Source organism: Haliotis rufescens, unplaced genomic scaffold (assembly GCF_023055435.1).
Source record: "Haliotis rufescens isolate VD_foot unplaced genomic scaffold, xgHalRufe1.0.p SCAF_16, whole genome shotgun sequence".
Lineage (NCBI taxonomy): Eukaryota > Metazoa > Mollusca > Gastropoda > Lepetellida > Haliotidae > Haliotis > Haliotis rufescens.
In genome coordinates, this window is record NW_025963846.1 from 16,057,338 (window position 1) to 16,085,204 (window position 27,867).

Genomic DNA, 27,867 nt, shown 5'->3' on the forward strand with positions numbered 1-27,867 from the left:
CACGGAGGTGGTTCCACATCAATGGTTGTTTACGACATGAGTATTGGTTGATAACAACGTCTCGTGTTACATAATACTAAATAATATTCTCTCTCTCTCTCTCTCTCTCTCTCTCTCTCTCTCTCTCTCTCTCTCTCTCTCTCTCTCTCTCTCTCTCTCTCTCTCATATATATGGGTAAAGATGACATAAGTCGGTTGTGACGGGTTCCATCGGTGGAGCAGGACACGCTCACCTTTTCGCGAACACCTGGTGTCATCACTATCTGATATTGATTCATAAACACATGCTCGTGATATAATCGGAATCGTACAATCGACTCTGGTTTTAGCAGAAATTTCTGATGAATATGGAAAAGGTTTTGTCGCTTTTATTTACATTTATATGTTATGGGAAGAGCGGACTGTGTTCGACAACAATATCCTCTGATTTCTAGTATTATGAAATCTAAATAAAGTAATATATTCACAAAAAGAAGGTCCAGGAGAAATATAACTTATACATATTTTATATGGGTAAACACGGTTGTATAGACGCATCGTATTTTCAGACGTTTGACATAATTGATAAATTGTTTGTTGTTTTACGCCGCACTCAGCAGTATTCCAGCTATATGACGGCGGTCTGTAAATAATCGAGTCTGGACAAGTGATTGATATCATGAGCATCGATCCCTTTTACGGCAAATATTCTATTCCGGATCTTCACGGGTAAGTTTGGGATTGAAATTCGGGCATGGAATCTTATGGGGACGATCATTTACAAATGCCGGATACTCTCTTTGGGACGGTTTACCAACAGACATACAGGATAGTGATCCATGCAAGTGTTCAACGTCCCTGTTTAGAAGAACCTTCAGATCTGAGACCGTAATTTCCTGGCAATTTCAAGCACCAGCACCGCAGGGTAAACTGATCTTATAACACATAGTGCTATACAGATTATGACCTTGCGCTAAATCAATAATTATCATTAACTTATAAACTTAGCTAATTGCACATCTTGTGAACGTTACCATTTGTAGACCAAAGAGCACAGGTATAATGCCGACAGACACGTTTATACATCTTGAAGCAAGGACCGAAATGTAATATTGTCTGTCGCTTACAAAGAAAATAGATCCGATTATCACATCAAAACACCCATCCAGCTGGAGAAAAAGACATGTAATAGTAGGTAGAGAAAACAATAAAGCATAAATACACACGTGATTTAATTCAACTTTTAATTCCACACGGTGATAAGATTTCTGATGGCACTAGGCACTGTGTAGTTGAACAGCTGAAGGTCGGGGTAGTATTTCCGCCATACACCCTCTAGAAAGGATGGCGGGATGTCTTGGTAATGGTGTCTGAGGAGGCTGGATGATTTCTCGTGGGGATAGGACGCTTGGAGGTGGACATCGGAAGGTGCACCAATGTGTTCCAGTATAATTTTAGTGGCTGTCTCTAACTCCTCATATTTTCCTATCAAGTCGTATTTAATATGACACACCTGACACAGATCCTCCTGCAGATGCCAATGCTCATTTAAGTCCTCTGCCTTAGTTTCCACTATATATTGTAGAAATTCGAAGAATGACGGATGAGGATCTTTCTCACGACCTTGGTCATGGGCTATTTTCCTATACTTCCTGACTATTCTTCTTCCAAAGGCTGAAAAGATCCCGCCACTTGCCGCGACACTGAGCTTATCCCTATAAGCTGATATGAGTCTCTCAAATGGTTCACGCACAAAGACGAACTTGTAATAGGTCTTCATTACTGTATCTATGTCCTCGGGTTGAAGATCTGATAAATAGGTGAGATATTTTTTATACCCGTGCTGAACGTCATATTGACTCAACTTCAGTGCTGTGGATGCATTCAGTTTGCCAGAGAGAATGAGGAATACACGCTTCCAACTCGTAGTAGCGACCTTCGGGGATTCGCAGTAGAGAACGTTGTACCGATGATTCACAATGATCCTCTTGTACGCATTTGTGGCTCGATCCGATGTCAACCCCATTTCCTCACATATTTTCTCAATCGAGTCTTGCCTGCTTCCACCCTAAGACAAATAATTTGAACATGCGAGAGAGTGTATGTATGTGTTTGAAGCCGTTTAAATTAATTCATATTTTGTATTGTTTAATCTATGGTAATAATATCATAATATCAATATACTATTGAAATAAATACTGTCGGAAATGCTTTTCTGGCTTCATGAAATAAATACCAATCATAGGGCTATGTAACTATCATATATCAAAATAACGTAAATCTACCTAATCTAGCGCCTATCCTAACTGACAATATGAGTGGCCAAAAAAGGTGATCAACCCTTTGACATGTGTGAGTTTGAATGGTTTGTCATGTCTTGCCACGAACCCTTTACAGTTAACCCAGATGAGCTAAATAGGGTTTAGCTCACAATGTCAGACCGGTCTTTGCAAGACAAGGTGACCGTGTTGGGCCGCCAAGACGTCTTGTACTTGACTGGTTTATTATCCAAGCGAATTTTCTCCATGGGTTGAACTTTCGTTTAAGATATTCTGAGGTCGACATTTCTGCATGGTCGCCTTCAGACGCCTCATGGTTTGCGCGACAGTATCGGGATCCCGGACGTTATGAACCCCTACTATGCATTTCCTTACGATAATCACCTTTGTTCTCCTTCGCCTCGAAATCTAGCCTACATCCTTCAATAAGCCCCAGATCACGGTTGGTTTGGTTGGTTGGTTTGTTGTTTAACGCCCCAGCAGCAATATTCCAGCTATATGACGGCGGTCTGTAAATAATCGAGGCTGGACCAGACAATCCAGTGATTGATATCATGAGCATCGATCCACGCAATTGGGATCGATGACATGCATCAACCAAGTCAGCGAGCCTGACCACCCGATCCCCTTAGTCGCCTTTTACGACAAGCATAGTCGCCTTTTACGGCAAGCTTGGGTTGCTGAAGACCAATTTACCCCGGATCTTCACGGGTTCAGGCGTGCAAAACAATGACATGATTACCTTTACCTGATGGTACCATAGGTGCTTTCCGTCCATCTGACGGTATCAACATGTAGTCAGTGGAATGATTCTTATTCATCCAGATTTCATCAAGGTAAATGGTCAGGAGCCCAGACTGCGATAGTCGTGAATGGTGCGGAGATTATGTGATCTCATGGACAGGATGGAATATTTACCCCTGAAAACTGCTCGGCCATCACCACGTGCAGTGTATCAATCTTTCTGAAGTTACTGTAAAGACCTACATAGTATACATTTCCTACTGCAGACTCCATGTAGTGTGCCCTGGCTATGGCTATGCTTTGGTTTGGTTGGTTGGTTTGTTGTTTTACGCCGCACACAGCAATATTCCAGCTATATGACGGCGGTCTGTAAATAATCGAGTCTGGACCCGGCAATCCAGTGATTGATATCATGAGCATCGATCCACGCATTTGGGATCGATGACATGTATCAACCAAGTCAGCGAGCCTGACCCCCCGATCCCGCTAATCGCCTTTTACGGCAAGTATGGGTTGCTTAAGTCCTATTCCATCCCGGAATCTTCACGGGTCTATGGCTATGCATGTGCAATGCAACATGCACCATGGAGGCAGTGTTGAAAAAAAAGATGCAGCAGCATCTTGTTGATTTCAACTCAAACTGAATGTGTTTCTAAATTAGAGGTTTTATGAAACTACATTATTTTTATTGTAACGGAGTCGCATGCGCATATTTCAGTAGTCTGCTTCAGACTTCCCTCATGGGACTTAAATAAATCTGAACTGTTTTCGTATGAATTGTGATCAAGTAGCCATTCCTTTGTTTGTTTGTTTGTTGTTTAACGCCGCACTCAGCAATATTCCAGCGAAATGATGGCGGTCTGTAAATAATCGAGTCTGGACCAGTGATAATATCATGAGCATCGATACACGCAATTCGGATCGATGACATGCATCAACCAAGTCAGCGAGCCTGACCAGCCAATCCCGTTTGTCGCCTCTTACGACGAGCATAGTCGCCTTTTAGGGCAAGCACCATTTCTTTGGACTTCTATGGACTGAAATACTTTAAGGCACAGGTAGGTCGGTCGATAGTTACGCGATGTTTCAATAGCAGCAGCTTGTGAAAGGCGCTGTGTTGTTTTAACGGGCAAAAAGCTTTTTTCTAGCATTTCCGACAGTACTTTTTTACTTTAGTTCATACCTTCCCACATTGCAAAATATATGGGATTTATTCAACATCATCACATGCCTAACATGACCGCAATTTCCAAGATCACTTGATTGTAGTTTCTGCATTAACTCTTATAATGTCTTTATATGAAGTCAAAATGGATTCGCACGTCACTTTAAACAGTGTTATCAATATATGTTTGCATTAATATTATTCGATATTATCGAAGTGTATCGATTTTAACAATTTAACTTGTTCGTTCATTTGTTGTTTAACGCCGCACGCAGAAATATTCCAGCTTTATGACGGCGGTCTGTAAATAATCGAGTCTTGACCAGACAATCCAGTGATTGACATCATAAACCTCGATCCGCTCAATAAGGATACGATAACATGCATCAACCTAGTCAGCGAGCCTGACCACCCGATCCCGTTAGTCGCCTTTTACGGCAAGCCTGGGTTTCTAAAGACCTATTCTACCCCGGATCGTCATGGATCGCTATTTAAAGATAAGCCTGTGTATTACTATGAAATGTCCTCCAGATGAAAACGTTGTTCGAGTGGATCTGAGTGGACCTGAAAAACGAAATGGTGAAGCATAAAGTCAGTAATTGAGTAAATATTTATTAAAAGTGAAATTATGATGCCTTCAACAAACATTGTACACACAGAGTTCAGCTGAATCACTCAAACATTTTCGGTGAAGACGACAAAATTTGCAACGACATATACTCATCTTGCCTTTCAGGCTGAACCATGTCAGCTAAAAATAGAATTTCTATGGGATTGAGTGAGTGTTGTTTAATGTCGCAGTCCTAAAACTCCTCGTGAAGTTCCGGGTAAGAATTGATCATAAGCAACCCATGCTTGTCGTAAGAGGCAACGAGGTGGAACGGATGGTCAGGCACACTGCATGTAATCGCATTCCATTTGCATGGATTGAAGCTCATGATGTCAATCATTGGATTCGATTTTCTACCTACCACCGTCATATAGCTGGAACATTGCTGAGAGCGGCGTTAAACAAGAAACAATAAACTCTCAATATAATACACTATCGCTCGCCCGAGTTTTCGACTTATTAATCCCCAAACATCCATGTAACTTCCGGCTAGGATTCCGGGTAAAAACATGGATCCCTATGAGGTGATCAAATTGATCGGGTGGACAAGACCAATGACCTGTTGCAATATTCCAGTTATATGATGGCGGTCTGTAAAAAATCGAGGCTGGACCAGACAATCTAGTTATTGATATCATGAGCATCGATCCAAGCAATTGGGATCGATGACATGCATCAACCAAGCCAGCGAGCCTGACCACCCGATCCCGTTAGTCGCCTCCCACGACAAGCATAGTCGCCTTTTACGGCAAGTATGGGTTGCTGAAGACCTATTCTACCCCGGAATTTTCACGGGGCCAGTGTTTGAATCAAGGTCAGGTGAATCAAGGTGAAGGATCTTCACGGGTTTTGATATCATGAGCAACGATCCACACACATTGGGATACGATGACATGCATCAACCAAGTCAGCGAGCCTGACCACCCGATCCCGTTAGTCCCGTTACGACAAGCATGGGTTGCTGAAGACTAATTCTAACCCGGAATCTTCACGGGTCCATAAACAAATGTAAAGATATTTACTTAAAGTGTATTTCTCACCATGAAAAAAACGCAATGTTATCGCGACGATGATATATACGGCAGTCAACTGAAAAAGTAACCTGAAACTGAAAATAACGACATTAGAATCTATAAGCTAACGAGTTGTACACCCTAACCATTACAGCACAGCTATATAAAACATCAATATGCAAAGTTGTCTTGATCTGGGTAAGGCAAACCAATTATCAACAACTTGAGCAGCGAACCGTATGAAATGGTTTGTATATTTGTTGTTTAACGCCGCACTCAGCAATATTCCAGCTATATGACGGCGGTCTGTAAATAATCGAGTCTGGACCAGAGTGACTGAGTGATTGATATCATGAGCACGCAATCCACGCAATTGGAATACGATGACATGCATTAACCAAATCAGCGAACCTAACTATTCGATCCCCTTAGTCGCCTCTTACGACAAGTATGGTTGATGTCACCGGACTGACAACTGAGCACTACGACATTGTTCTATTGGTTTGCAGAACACAACGGATGCCAGTGCCTCTGGATGAGGAGGCGCAGGGTTATGGGAACAAAAGACTGCTTTGTTGTCATACCAATTACAGAAAACTGTTTGCAAATCGTCTATGTTTACGGAGTTTTGTGACTTTGCTCAGAGAACCCGTGAAGATCCGGGGTAGAATAGGCAACTTCAGCAACTCATGCTTGTCGTAAGAGGCGACTAACGGGATCGGGTGGTCAGGCTCGCTGACTTGGTTCATGCATGTCATCGATCCTAATTGCGTTTATCGATGCTCATGATGTCAATCACTGGATTGTCTGTTCCAGACTCGATTATTTACAGGGGGAGTGAGTGAGTGAGTATGGTTTTACGCCGCTTTTAGCAATATTCCAGCAATATCACGGCGGGGAACACCAGAAATGGGCTTCACACATTGTACCCATGCCGGGAATCGAACCCGGGTCTTCGGCGATTATTTACAGACCGCCGTCATATAGCTGGAATATTGCTGAGTGTTTTGTTTAGATTGTTGTTTAACGCCGCAAACACACAAGTGGTAAACGCCAGCGACCATTGTCACGTTCGACTTGAAGTTCCCTTCCGTATTAGACAAGGGCGGGTGATAAGACGAAGGCTCGAGTTCCGAGTCCACACATGCGGACATTTTGTGAAGCCCATTTTCAATGTCTCCTATATACCCGTGAAGATTCCGGGGTAGAATAGGTCTTCAGCAACCCATGCTTGCTGTAAAAGGGAGCCATGCTTGTCGAAAAAGGCGACTAACGAGATCGGGTAGGTCAGTTTGCTGACTTGGTTGATGCATGTTATCGTATCCCAATTGCGTGGATCGATGTTCATGATGTCAATCACTGGATTGTCTGTTCCAGACTCGATTATTTACAGACCGCCGTTACATAGCTGGAATATTTCTGGGTGTGGCGTAAAACAACAACAAACAAACTGAATACTTACAGTTTCACTCTCATGACTGTATTGTTGGGTTGTTTTAGATTGGACTGCAAACACTCCGTGTGTGTTGCAACACATGCACTAACTCCCACCAAATATAGATCACGTCCGCGTAAGCTGGATAACATAACGGCATAAATTGTCAAATAGATGTTCTAAATTCTAAAATCTGGTATATGGTAAAACAGTGATCGTTACTCTCACTATTAAAAATGTTCAAATAACTATCTAGTTTTATTAATGTCAGGTCTACATGTACCTCTGACGTAAAGGAGAAATATTTTCCAGATGTTTATTCGCATCAGATAAATTACAGTTTTTATCCTTATTCCAAGAGGGGGGGGTGGGGGGGGGGGGGGGGGGGGAGAAGATATGTTAATATGCAGGATTAGGGTGATTTGAAGAGAATTTGGTAATATACCAAATCTTTAACAAATTACTCCAATCGAACTAAATGGCCAACAGTACTTTGGTTTTAAGAAAACCACATTCGTTGATTGGTTTGTTGTTTAACGCCGCACTCAGCAATATTCCAGCTATATGACGGCGGTCTGTAAATAATCGAGTCTTGACCAGACCAGCCAGTGAATACCAGTTGTAGGTCCCTACGTTTGATTTTTTTAATCATATTCCATACCTTGGACATTGGCCTAAGGGAATTTAATTTTGTTGCGTTTATTTTGCTCAAATGAACGGCGTGCCTTGGCATTGACGATTTTGAATTTATTTTTATTAAGAACCATAGGATGACGGAAATAATGCTCAGCTTTCTTCCGTGCCTTCCTGGCTTGTTTGCAAGTATAATTAAACCATGGTTTGTGGGGATTTGCAGAAAACTTGGGATACATTCATCAGCTATGTTATTCAGTATATCAGAGAAACATTCTATAGGGTTAGGAACATCAAGAAAAAGATTAAGTTTTAGTTGGCTGGCACAGAGAGTTTCAAATAAAAACCCAGTTAGCCTTATTAAAGTTTCAGCGTGATGAAGGGTGAACGTCAGATGTGGTCACAGACTTTAAAATTGTAGGGAAATGGTCACTTCCACAGACAGAGGTTGTCGTGGACTGCCCACTCAAATTCATAACGTAAATCTTAATCTTTAATTGACAAATCAATGGACGAGTATGTCTCGTTACCAGGATGAAGATATGTTTTGGGATAATCGTTGAAAATACAGATATCATTATTCAGCATATCTTGAGATCTTGAGCGGGAGGAATGTCCACTACCATGAACTGGCTATGTGGTTTGGTTTGGTTGGTTTATTGTTTAACGCCGCACTCAGCAATATTCAAGCTATATGACGGCGGTCTCTAAATAATCGAGTCTTGACCAGACATTCCAGTGATTAATATCATGAGCATCGATCCACGCAATTGGGATCGATGACATGCATCAACCAAGTCAACGAGCCTGACCACCCGATCCCCTTAGTCGCCTTTTACGACAAGCATAGTCCCTTTTTACGGCAAGCATGGGTTGCTGAAGACCTATTCTACCCCGGAATCTTCACGGGTCGGCTGTGTGGGGAGTGAGATCCTGCTGTGTGTGAGTGAGATCCATCTGCAGAGGCTCACGAGGGTTATGAACCACAACATAGGTTGTAACAGAAGGCATCTCCATGTGCTGGAGTGCCCTGGTTCTTCGCATTTTATATTTTTTAGTAAAGTGGGCTAAGCCCACTGGTTGACTGCCGGGTACTGACAGGTTAACCCTGTCATCCTTGATCCACGAGAAGAAATAGAGACAGTTTGTTTGTTTGTTGTTTAAAGCCGCACTCAGCAATATTCCAGCCATGTGACGGTGGTCTGTAAATAATCGAGTATGGACCAGGCAATCCAGTGATTAATATCATGATTTGTTTGTTTGTTGTTTAACGCCGCACTCAGCAATATTCCAGCTATATGACGGCGGTCTGTAAATAATTGAGTCTGGACCAGACAATCCAGTGATTAATATCACGAGCATCGATCCACACATTTGGGATCGATGACATGCATGAACCAAGTCAGAGAGCCTGACCACCCGATCCCGTTAGTCGCCTTTTACGGCAAACATGGGTGGCTGAAGACCTATTCTACCCCGGAATCTTCACGGGACCATTTCTACACAGAAAATCCCAACTTCCCAATATCATGAAACGTTTGCTTATAATATCAACCACTGGTTTGTCTGGCTGGAATATTGACGACTGTTACATAAAACCAAACTCAATCTGACAAGCAATCATTGAGCATTGTCATGCCCAGAACATATTTAATAAATATTGTTGTCTCAGTTTTCTGTTCTTGAAATGACGTAAACACTGACGGACTACTACCACATTCCTGGGGAAATCCCTGGGAATTCCCTAGCACCAAAACATACATAAGCGTTCTTTCTGATCATTTCGAACCTTTATTCTTGGTCTCAGCGTGTCAGTATACATTGAGAACTGTCAGAGTGCATGAATGTATGATTGTTCACGAATATCCTCGCTGCGGCCTATCCTAATGAACAAACGAAGAAATACACATCCAAACTATCGTATATAGTATCGACTCGATCCGTACCTAGGCTGACATTGACCGTCTCCAGCAATCTATGAATTTACCTTAGTGTCTGTTTGACGCATCTTTATTCACCTTTCAATGATCGGCCAGTTGATCAATGATGACTAACACATGTAACCGCCACAGGTTCATTAACAACTTCGGAAATCTCTCCCGTCACGTTTATCGTGTCGGCCATTTTGACGTCTTGTACTTGATGTAAATGTATTACGACGCGCTGTCATTGTGACTGACTTACTGAGGTAGTTCTTTACAGACCTTTCTCATCTAATGAGGATATGATTTGAACACATGCGCTACGTAAGATGTTTCTGAAGAGCATATTGTGCATCCATACGCTCATGTCACCTCTCTTTTTGAGGAACTGTTTTACTCCGCGATATAGCTGGTTGTTGTCACACGTACTAAATAAAATTGTGTTTAGATCTTGGCCTACATCCTTTGAGGTAAGAAATTGTGATAATTTTTTTATATAAGAATTGACTTTCACTTTTCCTCACTCTATGAAGGTTCATACTCCAATGAACTCACAAAAAGTGAACGTCAATTCTTAAGTAAACTCGGACCCAAATATTGTGTTATATTCTTATTAGTATCAGTCCAACTTATCGCCTGATTATTTTCAACCAGTTAAATTATAAGTCAAACCAGCGATTGAGTTTTGTTTATCGCCACCTTGAACAGTATTTCAGTAATATCGTGACAGCTTGTTGTGGAAGGAAAGTCTGGTTAAACCCAGACATTGGGAACTTAGGTATATGGTAGGTGGGGGATTAACAGTAACCACAATTGCATACATGAGTGGGATAACAGAGTAGGTGTTGACAACAGAAGGATAATACTGTCGCAACATGATGGACAGAGAACACATAGGTGGAAGCCAATGAGACATGAGTCCAATTAAACGGGATACGTTTACTCCTCTACTGTTAATCCTCCACCTTCTATATATATATATTCTGTACCATGTTCCTCATTCAGTCTTGCTTGACAACGGTATAAGGATCTATACCGAAACGTTTTCTTTACAGTATTAAAGAAGTTGTTATCCATAAATTGTGTCTACTTTGTCATCCGTCAACTGCTAAGTAATGCCTGTCAAACAATTCATAAAATGATGAATTGAAATTTTTTAAATCTTAAAATTTTCCGGTAGCACCTCTTTGCTTGTAAACAAGCGCTTGAAAGAAAGAAAGACATTACTCTGGAAAGGAGCAATGTCATTAAAGTACTGTGGGAAATGCGCTAGAAAAATGATATTTGACCGTTAAAAAAGGATGGGATTTGTCAGAGTGTTGCTATCGAAATATCGATCGACCGATCGACCTACCTGTGGTTTGAAGTATTTCGGTCACAAGGATTGATGAATTTCATATCGACAATTTTACTAGAGAAAAAATCGAACGAAAACAGTAAGTTCGGATTTATCCAAAACGGACTATACATTTATGAGCACGTGACTTCGTTATAATGATAATAATGTAGTCTTCACAAATTATCTAATGCACACAAAAGAAATCATATTGAGAAAATTCTAGATGTGCATCTTCTAAAATAACGAAGTGACGCTGCGTTTGTTTTGTCAACACTGTTCCCATGATGCACATTACATGAGACTTGCATAGCCATATCCATGGTACACGATATGGAGTCTGTATTAGGAAAGTTCTTTACACTTTAGAGAGGTAGAGGGAAAACCATTTCTTAGTTCTGATTTAGCGCGAATTACCGAACTGCCCAAGCTATGGGGTTTTCAATTCATACCATCAAGTCTAAGTATTGATAAACAAAACAAAAATGTTTAAGTGTGGTCTCAAAAACGAAACCGGGGCGTAAAAGGATATAGTGTACAGTGAGTGAGTGAGTTAAACTTTAACGTCGCATTGGCATTATTTCAGCCATATAGCCACAAATATAGTGTACAGGCTTTATGAGCAGAAGGTAACCCCGATACAGTTTATGTTTCCGGGGCGTCACTAAATATTGCCGATTTTTATACACCGCGCGTCGCGATGACCGGATGTCGATTTTGTAACGCGATTTTGATTGGACCATGTGCGTTAACTAGTTATCCAGCCAAAATATAACTCCCCAATTCGAGCCTAGTTCGGCAAGGGTGGTAACTGGACTTTTTATAGTCAGTTAACGCCCCTGCCTCACGAAGATGCTGACCATGAGTATAAAATTGACAGTTCATGATAAAGATGATGTTGCAATCATATCATTGGCTCCCCTGTGTGAGGGCTTCTGATAAAGCGACAAAACCCTTTCCATGTCCAATAGAAATCTCTGCATATAGCAGAAGTGATTGTACAATTCCGACTATATCACGAGCATGTGTTTATGAATAACTATCTTATAGTTGGTTTCTATGTTTGTTTGTTGTTTAACGCCGCACTCAGCCATATTCCAGCTATATGACGGCGGTCTGTAAATAATCGAGTCTTGACCAGACCAAGTCAGTGAGCCTGACCACCCGATCCCTAAAAGTCGCCTTTTTATATACGACAAGCATAGTCGCATTTTACGGCAAGCATGTGTTGCTGGAGACCTATTCTACTCCGGATCTTCACGGGTCGACACGAAAGGGAAATCCACATGAAAGGGAAATTCACGATTGGAAAATTGAAATTATCTTCTCGCACAGCTTGTACAGAGACTGCTATCTTATTGCGCGATGAATAGTTTGGTATCGAGAAAATATGTCTCCTCTGAGGGACAATGAAGTTCAGACATTACAAGCAGAAATTACCCAGGACTTATTTTTTCAAGCAACCAATCACCATTGTTACACCATGTGACCATTATTATCATAACTGCCTCCTCGTATGACCTTAGCTCCATCTGTCGTTCATCTGAAGCCATGTTTATGACTGTTGCAAAATCTGTGAACAATATAGACATGGCATAACCCATGTCGATCCTTGCTTATGATGTGCGTGTGTGTGTCTGGACGACAGTATCTAAGGTAATTATTTATTCCAGAGAAGGGCTGTTACGCTTGGTTTCATTTGGTAAATGGCTTACATGCAAGACGGCCTGTCCTCATCTGGCCTACACCTCATATCGCCTACACTACTATCCAAACAAATTTATGGATGAGTGCACATCACACTTGTACCCTTATCCCTTAAGTAAAATGAACTCAAAGAATGTAAATGACTTTTTATACTGTAATTTCATTTTGTATATGAGAACATCTTCACAACTCAAATGTTTTCACAACATCAAATATCATAAATACACATGTCTTATCATAGCACTGTACATTTATATCCATCATCTTCATGTTTTATAAGGGGGCACGGGTGGCCCAGTCGTCGAAGGCGCCGCGATTCGCTGTGCAGAGTTGCGTCCCTTGGACACGCCAGAAACCTATGATTGTGGGTTCGAATCCCGGTTCGCCCCGATTATGTTTCTAGGTTTGTCAGCATCATACCCGTGCTCGTGGGTTTCACCGAAGTGGTAAACGTCTGAGACCTGCATCACTTCGGGCTTTCCTCCCACATTAAGCTGACACGCCGTGATATAACTGGAATACTGTTAAAAGCGGTGTTAAACCCAACTCAATCACTCACTCACTCATGTTTTATAACATTAGCACTACATCATTACTAGCAAAATTACTGTAATTTGATGAAACGTCCAACAAACTTAAAAACTAACATATATATACATATTCCTAAATTGGAGATGAGGTGATCCTGTTAACATTGCGAAAGCTATTTCGTTGATCAAAGTAAAGAGAAACAAAAACACTTACTAAGGTATATATATATATATATACTTACAGAAATTTGGAGATGAGTAGACCTGTTAAAATGCTCAGATTGGATTATATCAGGTCAGGTACATGTAATGTATACACACTTACAAAACTTTTGAGATGAGTAGACCTGTTAAATGATCAAAGTGGATTATAACAGTAATCCTGTATAAACAGTCAAAACAAACTCAAGGATCAGATACCACGATGAAAACATCGGAGTGGTTCAAAGGCCCATGTACTCAGGTCATTAATTCATATCAATGAATGAAATCATTAATGGGTTAATGGACAGTACCACTCTACACAACAGGGATGTGACAGTAACCATTTGTATTTAGTGAAGGTCATATGAGGTGTAGGCGATATAAGGTGTAGGCTAGATGGGGGCAAGCCTGTAAGATAGACGTGGCAATGCAGCAGTGGAGGAATGATTAGCAGAGTTTTCAGAAAATACAATTGATCAAACACTCGCTGAAAAGACATTTAACAAACTTACAAACTATTGCCGACTTGAAATGTACAAAATGATGATAATATCAGGCAATTCTATACACAAGGTTTGTTTGTTTGTTTATTTGTTGTTTAACGCCGCACTAAGAAATATTCCAGCTATGTGACGGCGGTCTGTAAATAATCTAGTCTGGACCAGAAAATCCAGTGATGGACATCATGAGCATCGATCCACGCAATTGGGATAAGATGACAAGTATCAACCTAGTCAGCGAGCCTGACCACCCGATCCCGTTAGTCGCCTCTTACGACAATCATAGTCGCCTTTTCCGACAAGCATGGGTTGCTGAAGACCTATTCTACCCCGGAACTTCACGGGTTGTATACACAAGGATATGACCAAGAAAATAATGCATGTTTTCACATCAGCCATATTTCAGGCAATAATGCTCATATTAATAGCTACCAAACCGTTTCAATAATCATGGAAAGCTCTGCCAAAGCTGAATCCATTATCAATTACGATAAATACAATAACAATAACAAGAAATAGTAAAAGTAAAAGAATTACCTATTCAGATGCTTATCGATAGATTTCCCAATGAGAGTGTGCAAACTATTGAACGTCTCTTACTTTAAAACGGGCAACGGCTGCTTCATTCGCTGAATGTTGTAACAGGTGTTTGAGCCGCTACAGCGTCCCTGACGTACAGCGTTAAACATACATTCGCTTCTCAAAATTGTAATGTGGCAAATAACAACTTCGAGATAATCCAGTCTGCCATGTTTGCTTCTAATCTTAAACTGCACGATATAGTCTTCGTGTAAGGGTGTCCATACCTTGAATTTCTGTTTCGTCCAATCTATCAACACCAAAAGAATATAGAAGGACGGGTACAGCATAAGTATTTGTGGCTTTAACTTTATTGTGATGAACTTAATGTACTTCTTTGTACCTGAATTGGCTGAACAATCATATTACTCATATGTCAGAATGTTAAAATGTCCATAGGCCACTTCATTGAATATATAGTGTAGAGGACTAGTTTAGAATTACTATACCCATTATTATACCTTCAGATTTATACAAATATAAGTTTGATAATTATTTCATAAACAAAGAGAGAAGTAGAGATAATTTCTAACATTGCCATCGTAAAAAAAAAAATCTTAATGCTTTAGGATATCACAACATGGACAAATTAAGATTTAGTTTGTATTATTAAATTTGTATAATCAAATCTTTATATTTTTTAAATGGTTACAGACACTTCATAAAGTGAATATAAAATGTATTGTCCCTGTGCTTACAAGTAAGCTTTCAAGTGGTTTTTTTCAATGCAACTTAGATATGGTGTCGGCTGCTAGCCCGACTGGGGGTATCTGGTAAACATCAATCACCAGCTGTCAATCACCTGATATCGTGTGCAGGGCAGTAGGACAAAGTTCAAAGAGAATCAGCCTGCATATATCATTTTACGTATATCAATTTACAACAATTTACAGCAATACAGTGCACATGTTGCTTCTTCCCAAAGGATTCATATGTTTGTATTATGATTTTACACACTTATTTTAAACACTTACTATTAAACATAATTTGCGGTATTTTAACACAAGGGACCTATTGTGAAAATATCAAGGTAACAAATCAAAATCTATAGTTTAAAATAGTTACAATTGAAAATTGCAAGGAATTCATCACTAAAGTCACTACTATCACATAAATTACATATTCTTTCTATAAAGACCCACTTCAACTGGAAGCCTTTTTGAATCGTATCATTGTAACCCTATTGCGTGGATCGATGCTCATGATATCAATCACTGGATTGTCTGGTCCAGACTCGATTATTAACAGACCGCCGTCATACAGCTGGAATATTGCTGAGTGCGGCGTTAAACAACAAACCAACCAACCATCTAAACTGAAACAGTGCATACCATTGTGTTTTACATAATTTTTAAAAAACTATTGTTCAGCTTCAAGTTAGGATTTATATATCCTTTACGTTGCAGCTTTTAATGATTCAAACACTTCAGATGACCATATTTGTAAACACTGATCCTTTAATCTATTTGACACAATACATTTTAGTGAATGGACAGAATTATAACAATGTGAATGCGATGTATACATAAATCCAGTGTTAATAGAAAATAGATTCTTTTGACAATAACCATTTTTTGGTACTTCTTTTAGCACGATTATCCTCTGATAACTAACTGTGCAATATAAATTATATGAGAATTTAGTGACATTTCTTGATAACAAATCGAACGCGCATATATTTACAATTGTCTTGGCTTTCTGCAAAGTTTCCCAGCTACAGCCGTCTGGTAACAATTAATCACCAGCTATCAATCACCTACTGGCCTATGCAGTTAAAAAAACAGCCTGCTCAATTTTGAGCAGAAGTTTTACCTTGTTCCTCATAGTTTGTAGAAGGGTTTCAGTACTAAAATAGTCTATATACATATATATGCTATGTTAAGGGCGACATCTTCACACACTTCAAGTTGGTTTATAGTTTGTTTGTTTGTTTGTTGTTTAACGCCGCACTCAGCCATATTCCAGCTATATGACGGCGGTCTGTAAATAATCGAGTCTTGACCAGACCAAGTCAGTGAGCCTGACCACCCGATCCCTAAAAGTCGCCTTTTTATATACGACAAGCATAGTCGCATTTTACGGCAAGCATGTGTTGCTGGAGACCTATTCTACTCCGGATCTTCACGGGTCGACACGAAAGGGAAATCCACATGAAAGGGAAATTCACGATTGGAAAATTGAAATTATCTTCTCGCACAGCTTGTACAGAGACTGCTATCTTATTGCGCGATGAATAGTTTGGTATCGAGAAAATATGTCTCCTCTGAGGGACAATGAAGTTCAGACATTACAAGCAGAAATTACCCAGGACTTATTTTTTCAAGCAGCCAATCACCATTGTTACACCATGTGACCATTATTATCATAACTGCCTCCTCGTATGACCTTAGCTCCATCTGTCGTTCATCTGAAGCCATGTTTATGACTGTTGCAAAATCTGTGAACAATATAGACATGGCATAACCCATGTCGATCCTTGCTTATGATGTGCGTGTGTGTGTCTGGACGACAGTATCTAAGGTAATTATTTATTCCAGAGAAGGGCTGTTACGCTTGGTTTCATTTGGTAAATGGCTTACATGCAAGACGGCCTGTCCTCATCTGGCCTACACCTCATATCGCCTACACTACTATCCAAACAAATTTATGGATGAGTGCACATCACACTTGTACCCTTATCCCTTAAGTAAAATGAACTCAAAGAATGTAAATGACTTTTTATACTGTAATTTCATTTTGTATATGAGATCATCTTCACAACTCAAATGTTTTCACAACATCAAATATCATAAATACACATGTATTATCATAGCACTGTACATTTATATCCATCATCTTCATGTTTTATAAGGGGGCACGGGTGGCCCAGTCGTCGAAGGCGCCGCGATTCGCTGTGCAGAGTTGCGTCCCTTGGACACGCCAGAAACCTATGATTGTGGGTTCGAATCCCGGTTCGCCCCGATTATGTTTCTAGGTTTGTCAGCATCATACCCGTGCTCGTGGGTTTCACCGAAGTGGTAAACGTCTGAGACCTGCATCACTTCGGGCTTTCCTCCCACATTAAGCTGACACGCCGTGATATAACTGGAATACTGTTAAAAGCGGCGTTAAACCCAACTCAATCACTCACTCACTCATGTTTTATAACATTAGCACTACATCATTACTAGCAAAATTACTGTAATTTGATGAAATGTCCAACAAACTTAAAAACTAACATATATATACATATTCCTAAATTGGAGATGAGGTGATCCTGTTAACATTGCGAAAGCTATTTCGTTGATCAAAGTAAAGAGAAACAAAAACACTTACTAAGGTATATATATATATATATATATACTTACAGAAATTTGGAGATGAGTAGACCTGTTAAAATGCTCAGATTGGATTATATCAGGTCAGGTACATGTAATGTATACACACTTACAAAACTTTTGAGATGAGTAGACCTGTTAAATGATCAAAGTGGATTATAACAGTAATCCTGTATAAACAGTCAAAACAAACTCAAGGATCAGATACCACGATGAAAACATCGGAGTGGTTCAAAGGCCCATGTACTCAGGTCATTAATTCATATCAATGAATGAAATCATTAATGGGTTAATGGACAGTACCATTCTACACAACAGGGGTGTGACAGTAACCATTTGTATTTAGTGAAGGTCATATGAGGTGTAGGCGATATAAGGTGTAGGCTAGATGGGGGCAAGCCTGTAAGATAGACGTGGCAATGCAGCAGTGGAGGATTGATTAGCAGAGTTTTCAGAATTACAATTGATCAAACACTCGCTGAAAAGACATTTAACAAACTTACAAACTATTGCCGACTTGAAATGTACAAAATGATGATAATATCAGGCAATTCTATACACAAGGTTTGTTTGTTTGTTTTGTTGTTTTACGCCGCACTCAGTTATATTCCAGCTGCATGACGGCGGTCTACTCGAGTCTGCACCTGACAATCCAGTGATTGACATCATGAGCATCGATCCACGCAATTGGAATCGATGACATGCATCAACAAAGTCAGCGAGCCTGACCACTCGATCCCGTTAGTCACCTCTTACGACCAGCATAGTCGCATTTTACGGCAAAGATGAGTTGCTGAAGACCTATTCTACCCTGGATCTCCACGGGTCGAAATCCTAAAGAAAATAATATAAGTGTACATCTCCAGCCAAGGCTCTACGACCAGTATTGTCAAGGGAGATAAGCATTTGATACTTACATTTAATCTGGCATCAATAATAACGTTGTCCTGTATGTGATGCACCTTTTCATGGAAGTTACTGAAGAGCGTCCCAACTCTCCCATGTTATTTTCCCGTCTCAGCCATCCCAAAGTGTTTTTGGGGGGATAGAGGGACGGTGGTGTAGTCTAGTGGTTTAAGCGTTTGCTCGTCACGTCGAAGACCCGGGTTGGATTCCCCACATGGGTACCATGTGTGAAGCCTATTTCTGGTGTCTCCCGCCGTGATATTGCTGGAATATTCCTCAAAGCGGCGTAAAACCATACTCGTTTACTCAATTTTTGGATAGAAGTTCGGCACATCACCTTTGGAAATGTTTCTCTGGCATTTTATTGATAATGTCATAATTGTATTGATAATATAAACACATTGCGAATTTTATGTATGCAACCTTTCGGCAACATGGAGTTTCTATTCTCTTCTACACCTGGTTATATGTTCTGTGGCAATACATGGAGAAAATATGGTGCAGGTATATTTTATTCAGTTTTGTACCGTTTTTCTTATATACATCTCAAAAGGTGTCCTCCCTAACGTCAGTGCTTTTGGTCTCACGACTTTCGCAGATCTTTACCGGCGTGGTCTGTTCGTCAAAAAAGATGAAACTCAAAAACGGCAACATCGAAAAATGAACTCGCAAGTAATTCCACAATGTCTGTAGATATTGTCGAAATTGACAGATAATACGCCACAAAATACCTGGCTAATTCTATATAAACAAAATGAATTCATCTTTCCATAAAGAGGGGCATCAAACTCTGAAATGATTTTTGGATAAAGGAGCCGCATTGAACACTGAAATGATTTTTGGATAATGAAAACATTGAAAATGTTAAAACACACAAACACCTGTTATATTCTCATCATCTGACAAGTGGTCATGTCATATTGATTCGATTATTAAAACTACATCAAATACAAACAAACCAACAAACATTTTGTGATCAGTCGTATTGTGTTGTTTATTAGACCACATTTTGAATATGCATGTGAAGTTTTAGACGGTTGTAGCAAAGAGCAGAGTGACAGATAAGAAAAAAATGCAACCAGGAGCAGCAAGAGTTGTAACTGGTTTACCAAGCTGTACTTCTGTCAAACATTTACATAAGTAAACTTTCTGGGAGCCTTTATCAAAGCGTAGGTGAAAACGTAAACTGTTATTATTTTATAAAATATATAACATGACATCGTCATACCTTTAAGATCTAGTTCCTCACTCTGTCGAGACAAACATAACATGCAACCTTAGAACGGCCTTTATTACGTACGAAAAATTCTGAATCCTCGTTTATACCATTCTCTATTAAATTGTGGAAAACATCACCCATTCAAGACAGGAATATTGAAACCTTCTCTCGATTTAAATCCAGTTTAAGAACAGATAAATCCACAGTACATATTTCTCATATGGGTCTAAGGAAAATTAACATAATACATACAAAACTAAGACATGGTAATAGTGAATCAAAAAATGCCAAATTTAGACAGGGTATTTCGCCTGTTAGTGCCTGTAGCGATATGCGCGGCGTGCCATGCTTAGTGCGTGTAATTATCTTGAGTGCTTGATATTGAATTGAGTTTAGTTTATCGCTTAATGAGGAGTTTAAGGTGTTGTATATTTGGCATCCATAGTCTATTTTTTTATCTAATTAATGATTCGTAAAGTGATAGTAGGGTCTATACACACTCCGGCGCAGTGGTGACTCAGCATAACACCACTGCCACAGGCTAGTTTGCATATCACGTGACCGGATTTTTCTCTTGTTTGTAAACAAACGCGCTTTTCCAGAAATCAGTATAAATCGTACTAATGAAAGTAGTTGGTGGCGCTTTACATATTGTTTTGCGTAACTATATAGATATGCTACTACAGCTACGACAGTGAGTTGCATGACAATATATATTTATACATCAAAGTGACCGTATCGCTAGCTCTCCGTTGGGCTTCGATGACAGCACGTGGAGCCGTACAACCAATGTAAACAAAGGATAACTACGCAAAAACAAATAGATGTTCACGTATTAGGATACTTTCTTAATGAACCGTAACTATTCTTTGACATTTGTTTATGAAAATGTGTAGACTTGTCAAACATGAAACGGATGAGAAGCATATGCAATATCTTAAATGGACTGTGAAAGATGTGACGAATCGTCACATGGCGCTGGCCTGTGGCAGAGGTACTATGCTGGCTGGCTGCCGGCCGTGGGTAGGAGAGTGGGGTCTATATAGTTGGAACCTCTCAGGCAGCGTAGTGTGTTTATGTCTTGAGTGCATCGTTTTGTTAGGGTTTTAATGTGAGCACCCCAGGTGAGGCGTTCTTCAAAGATTAGTCCCAGAAATTTGGTTTACTATCCCAGTGTACTGTATCTCTTCGCCTTTATCAAGGATTGATCCCTTGTGAGTTGTTGGTGAGTCAGACATGTCAATTAATGTCTGGAAGTAAGGGATTAGCCTTAGTTACAATAAATTAACATTCCACACTGCAACACGAGAGATTATCCATCAGTATGCCTTTCATAAGAACGTGAGAAAGATTACTATAGATTGAATGATACATAACGGGCCGTGCCTGCATTATACAGCCTGCCACGAATGAGATGCATCGCAACTGATCATGACATATTGTATTTTGGTAGATTAAAACTTAATCAGAACAGAACAAGATACCTTTATGTATGTTATAGTTATCCGACATTTTATCAGGTCACGAGCGGTGTCGGGTGCGAAACAGTCCAATTTTCAATTAACTGTATAATGCACCTTTCTGCCTTTGAGAGAGTCTGTGCCTGTGTCCATTTCACCAGAGAGAACAGAATATCTCACTGCTAAGTATAGGATAAATTGCTTAATTAGAATTAGATAAGGTTGAGAATTAATTGTGTGGGTTTTTGTACCCAGTTCCCCATTGTTGGAAAGTCACTTCACTTCACTTTATTCTCCAGAGAACCACGCATGGTGGTATTAGAGTACATTTTACATGTCAGTCATTATAAACAAGCAGTCAAAATGGCGGCGGATTAAAACAAAATATTGTAGGTAAACAGTGGTAGATATAATGAGCATGTCTATTATCTAAGTTTTGATATTACAGATGAGATAACATTTATAAACTTTGCTAAGTTTCTTAAAACAGTGAAATCCGATGATGTAAACAACCGTCTATAAGATGCCATATTTGAAAATTTGGTTAGTTTTGTTGAAATAAATCTTTTTCTATTTTCATAAAAAGCAGGACAACGAAATATATAATGAAACTCATCTGCAATTGTCGGAGAGTCACACAATTTACAAGTTCTTAATTCCCTTGGAGTATTATACCGACGCCCTGTCTCAATAGGTAAACAATGATTGGATGTTCTAAATTTTAATATTGGGTAGTAAATATATTTGGGCAATAAGATAAAGGCATCAAGTGATGATAGGGTCTTAATGTGTTTATAATATTGTCCCTTGGGACTTACTTCTATTGCATTCCTCCACACTTGGTAAAAGTGATCTTTTAGTGTAGTTTCTACTTTATTAAGCAGCCATGTTCTGTTACAATTACCTGGGAACATATAAACACAAGTAGAGATTGCTGCGGAGCATCAATAGCTCCCCGCAATATAATGTTATGTGCAGAGGAAGCAAGTGTAAGCTATGGGAGGAGCATCAATAGCTCCCCGCAATATAATGTTATGTGCAGAGGAAGGAAGTGTAAGCTATGGGAGGAGCATCAATAGCTCCCCGCAATATAATGTTATGTGCAGAGGAAATAAGTGTAAGCTATGGGAGGAGAGAATTTGTGTTAAGTACAAATTGGTTGTTATTAATGTAGTTATCTTTGGAAAGCACAATAAAAGAAACAGTGTCTTTAATTGGTCAGCACAAAGAAAACCCAGGCAAGAAAACTGGGCCTGTCAGGCAAAACTTGATATATACCCACTATTAGTACCAATAAAAAAAAATCCTATATAGATAACACAACAAATGTCATTCTAAAGTATGCTTTTGCAGCAAATATCAATATTTCTGGTCAAAATGTTGGTTGGGTTAAATAAAGCAAACTTTTAAAATAGTAAACACAAAGAATGTAATGAATCCACTCTAAATATACTTCAGTTCAAATGTAAAAATGTAAAAAACAACTTCCAAGATCTGTTAACATATCAACAATTACAAACAAATTCCTTGTACATGTATGGACAACATTACCATAGTTTTGCTCAATTCTCATATTGTTTCCATATCATTATAAAACACTTGTTTTTGGAATAATATTGTTATAATGTACCTCCTTTGAATGTTGAATGTTCCTGTGTTTTTTAATTGTCGTTTATTGTGCATGTATTTTGTAGTTTGTGATTGTGTAATATTGCCACTGTTTCTTCATGGAATGTTCCGCAATACATATCTCATCTAAAACATCTTTGTTGTATAATAGTTTCTTACAGTTGTTTACGGGGGCATGGTTGGCCCAGTCGCCGAAGGGTCTGCAATTCGCTATGCAGAGTTGTGTCCCTTGGGCACGCCAGAAACATATGACAGTGTGTTTGAATCTCGGTTCGCCCCGATTTTGTTGTCAGCACAAAAACCTTGCTCGTTGGTTTCACCATAGTGGTGAACGTCTAAGACCTGCATCACTTCAGACTTTCCTCCCACATCAAGCTGACACGGAATACTATTCAAGACGGCGTTAAACCCAACTACCTTACTCACTCTTGTGCATGGTTCCGTTTGGTTAACTGGGTTTGTGTTGTGATTGCTTCCGGCTTAGATTTGAAATTTGTTTTGAAGAATGTTACTATGTTCAACCCAAACATCGTGAAGATATCATGCAACCGTATTATCTTTTTGGAAAATAATTGCAAACTACACACCAACCTGTTGATTTCCTATGTATCCAGAAGCAAAGAACATATACGGATGTATGATCTCTGCTGGAAGTTAATTTTTTTTATGTCAAAGCAATAAACCATGCAGAAACGTAAACCGCCGCATGAAACGGTATGTACCATACATTACATACAGTGAAGTATTTAAAACAATGCTGTGCTCAACTATGCACAGCAAGCGCCATACATGTGATTATGAAGACAACTAATAAAAAATTTCTCATATCAAACCCGTTGTTTTACATGTGTTGTTTATTGAACAAAGTCATACTTTATAGAAGCCAGTTATTTAATCGTGTTGAACAATATGTTGCAATAGCAGTGTGAAAATTGAGTGCGCGTGACAGGCCTAAATTCCTTCCTGGAACGTTTCTCGATGGCTGCCTGAATAACATACGATACATTGCAAAGGTAGTGCGCAATGGGAGACACCGCCCCAATTAGTACTCCCCATTGAGCTGTTCGGGTAAGGGAGATAATCACTCACTCTCAGTGATACAGCTTGAATAAGATACGATGTACAGCAATGCAAGGTCAGTGCGTGATTTATCACTTCTATACTACGCCTATAGCTAAAGGAGATAATCGCTCAATACGCAATAGTTTATTCTTACAAAATATAGACCGGTTAACTTTAGCGAAATGGGATCATTTTTAGCTCTTTTAAAAACAAAATGAACAAATTTCATGGGTTATCAGCATTACGAAAAGTGACTTAGTCTCAAAATAGCAAGACGATTTTGAAGTATCTTTTATTGCTGGAAAAGATAAACATCAACATTTCACGCACATTTCACATGATTTGTATGTTTCGTTTCGGTAACTGTGTGGCTTGAAATTTCAAAGAAACCAACATGTCGACTTACATGCTATAAAATTAACCTCTCCCTTATATTTCCCCGCCTTAAGGGCAGGGAAGAATAACTTAGCCCACATGAGTTAAGGGTATTTTCAACACACTTAAGCCATGAATAAGAATGATTATTTAACGCACTATCTAAAGACATGAAATTGTACAGTACCAAGGATAACTTGAAGTGAGACAGGGGCGTGTTGAGTTTATACCATTACCTAATAATTCTTTTAGAAACATGGATGCTGATAGGAAATCTTCCAAATTCACCATATAAGAAATAATTCGGTGTGGACATTCTGAGACCAGAGGCTAATTTTAAAAACTTGGTATGTATATTTTCAAGTATATCTATTTTAACATGTCCCCAAAATTCAGAGCAATATAACATAATGGGTAAAAATCATTAAATCGAATGCTTTAAATACGCAGTCAAGTGGTAAATCATTGTATCTTGCCATTTTCAATAACAAAAACGTACATTTCTTAGCTTGTGTGGCTAGAACACTTATACCCAATGTCAATTTTCTATTTTTGTGAAAGTTAAAACCTAGATATTTATAATTATCAACTATTTCAATTTCTTCTTTGCCAAAGTAAAATGATAGCTTGTTTACTCTACACTTACCACTTCCAAAAATAACAATTTTAGTTTTATCACTATTTACAGTTAGTTTCCATTTCTGACAATATACATGAAAATAATCCAGGGACCTCTGCAGGGCTGACGCTGAAGTAGCAAATAGCACTGTATCGTCTGCATATAACAGAACTAGTAGTTGTAGACAAACTAAATTCAAATCACGTTTGCTGGATATATCAACACCATTACAATCAAATGTTTTTAGCCAGGATTCTAAATCATTTATAAATATAGAAAACAATAACGGAGAAAGGTTTTCTCCCTGTCGGACCCCCGAAAAACTTGGGAAAAACGCAGATTTTTCATGATTAAACTCGATACAGGATTTAATATTGGAATACATATTTTGTACTAATGTAAAGAATTTTCCTTGGATACCATAAGTTAACATTTTTTACCAAAGTCCAACTCTCCAAACGTTGTCAAAAGCTTTGGAAAAGTAAATGAATGCACAGTACAATTTCTGTTTGTTGTGTTTTAGGAATTCTATAACTGAATTAAGAACAAACATGTTATCAACTGTTGAGTAACCTTTACGAAAACCGGCTTGGCAAGGGGATAATAAAGAGTTAATGTTTAAAAATCTGAATAATCTACAGTTAAGTATACTTGTAAAAAGTTTTCCAAGACAGCTCAAAATAGTAATGGGTCTATACGAACTAGGATCACACGAGTCACCTTTACCTTTATAGATAGGTTTAGTGACCCCAATTAACCATGAGTCGGGAACTTCACCTGTGTCAAGTACGACATTAAAAAGTTTCACTAAAAATGGGAGAAATAAATCAATCGAGTCAATTATATATTCGTTTTCTACAAAGTCTTCACCTGGTGCTTTATTTCTTTTCAGTTGTGATACTGATTCACTAATTTCTTGTTGTGTTATGGAAACATTAAGAACTGAGCAATCTAGGGGTACATGTGTATTATTAATATCTTCAGGAACTGTATCATCATACTCTTGTGCGTTTATATTCTTAAAGTATTCATATAGTTCATTAACACCAGGGGATGAGTCATTATGCGCACGCTTACGTTTACGCAGTAGTTTCCAGTAGTCCCTTGGGTTCTTCTTCTGCCAGTCTCTAATTTCAACGGCTAATTTACATTTATTTCTTTTCATATATTTGTTCATACATTTCTTATACTCCTTAGCTGCATGACTAAAGTAGATATGGTTTTCTTGATTCCTATGTCTTCGATATTTTCTCCTAGCTTTATGGTAGTGTCTACGTTTCAGAGTACATTCTTTTCCGAACCAAGGTTTGTTAACTTTATGTTTCTTATCATTGCCAGTATAATTATATGAGGGGGAAGAGCGTATGCCAAATGTATTTATCGCTGCATTTGTAAGAGTATCAGAGAAGATAACAGTTGCGTTATTTATTAATTCATTTGCCTTCGTAGTGTCATCATCCACTTTATCTAATAATGTGCTTACATCTTGTATCCGCGTAACATCAATATTGTTCCTGTATTGGTTTGTTTTTGATGAGTCATATCTTTTGGGTTTTGTAGAAATTGTTACAGGTTTACTGGTAGATGATTTAGGTACATTACCATACATTCTGCTATTCATACTTGATAACGAAAAAGGTATAGGACAATGTACATCTGAGTATAGGGGAGAAAAATCAACAATTTCAAAGCTCTTAAAATATGACAGGCAGCTGTTGGAACATATGACATAGTCAACAGTACTTGTATCCTTACAGGTAACATTTCCGGATTTTGGGTCTTTTTCTATTCTTCCATTGCAAATAAATATATTATTTTTTTTACAGATATCAATCAGTTTGTAACCATAATTATTAATTTTGTTACTATCGTTCGAGTATCGATGACGTGGAAGTCCGAGTTCATCTAGAACAGATTCAGGATCAAAGTCATCTGACATTTCTTCAGTATCAATATCTAATTCCTCTAACAAATGTTTATCTAGACAGACATATTCACACAGTGTTCCAGTACGAGCATTAAAATCTCCTGTAAGGATGACAGTTTCAGTGTGAGAGTACATATATAATAGTGCTTGTTCTAACTGATCAAACATGTCTGTAGTGGCGTACTTAGAACCTTCAGGTGGAAGATACACAATACCAATTAAAAGGTCATCATTGCTATTGAAAGCTAACTTAGATAGTTTAAAACATAGTATGTAATCCGATTCAAAATCTAATATAGTGATATATTTAGAGAAACAATGTTTAACTGCAAGGCCTATACTTCCCGAACGCCTGTCACCCAGGCTCCTGTGTTTTAAAAACAGTTTAAAACCATCAATTTCAATATCATCGAGTGTATCTGTTTTGGTTTCTTGAAGAGCAACAAAGTTAAAAATATTTACAAGATCCAAAAACTCTGGACAATTAAGTCGTTTTCTCAGACCGCACACATTTATGTTGATAACACTAATTTGTCCAAATTTATTAACAAATAATTCTGAATTGTCATTTTCCACTGAGCAACTTTCGCTAAGAGGGCCAGTTTGTGCACAAGCTGGACTAGACTCTCCATCATGTAAACCACGTGAGCCACGTGGTAGTTCAAGTGTACGACTCGTCGATTTTATAGCAATTGAGTCTTTACTGTCGAGTTCACC

General features: G+C 38.9%; 1 protein-coding gene across 1 annotated transcript; it reads right to left on the reverse strand.

The window, feature by feature from the left end:
• Positions 1 to 1,222: 1,222 nt before the first annotated feature.
• LOC124122331 (carbohydrate sulfotransferase 14-like) lies at positions 1,223 to 14,625 on the reverse strand. Its single transcript, XM_046485363.2, has 5 exons — positions 14,595 to 14,625; positions 7,253 to 7,366; positions 5,818 to 5,885; positions 4,682 to 4,731; positions 1,223 to 2,047 (listed from the first exon to the last, which is right to left on the reverse strand). Exons 2-5 carry the CDS (start codon positions 7,264 to 7,266, stop codon positions 1,223 to 1,225), a joined length of 957 nt encoding a protein of 318 aa, XP_046341319.2. The 5' UTR covers positions 7,267 to 7,366; positions 14,595 to 14,625.
• Between the last annotated feature and the right edge of the window lie 13,242 nt (positions 14,626 to 27,867).

Excerpts from the sequence above, each read along its gene's own strand:
- LOC124122331 (XM_046485363.2), bottom strand. Across the intron at positions 4,732-5,817 it reads AACATTGCGTTTTTTTCATG|GTCCACTCAGATCCACTCGA; the intron begins GTGAGAAATACA and ends TTCGTTTTTCAG. Across the intron at positions 2,048-4,681 it reads CATCTGGAGGACATTTCATA|GGTGGAAGCAGGCAAGACTC; the intron begins GTAATACACAGG and ends TATTTGTCTTAG.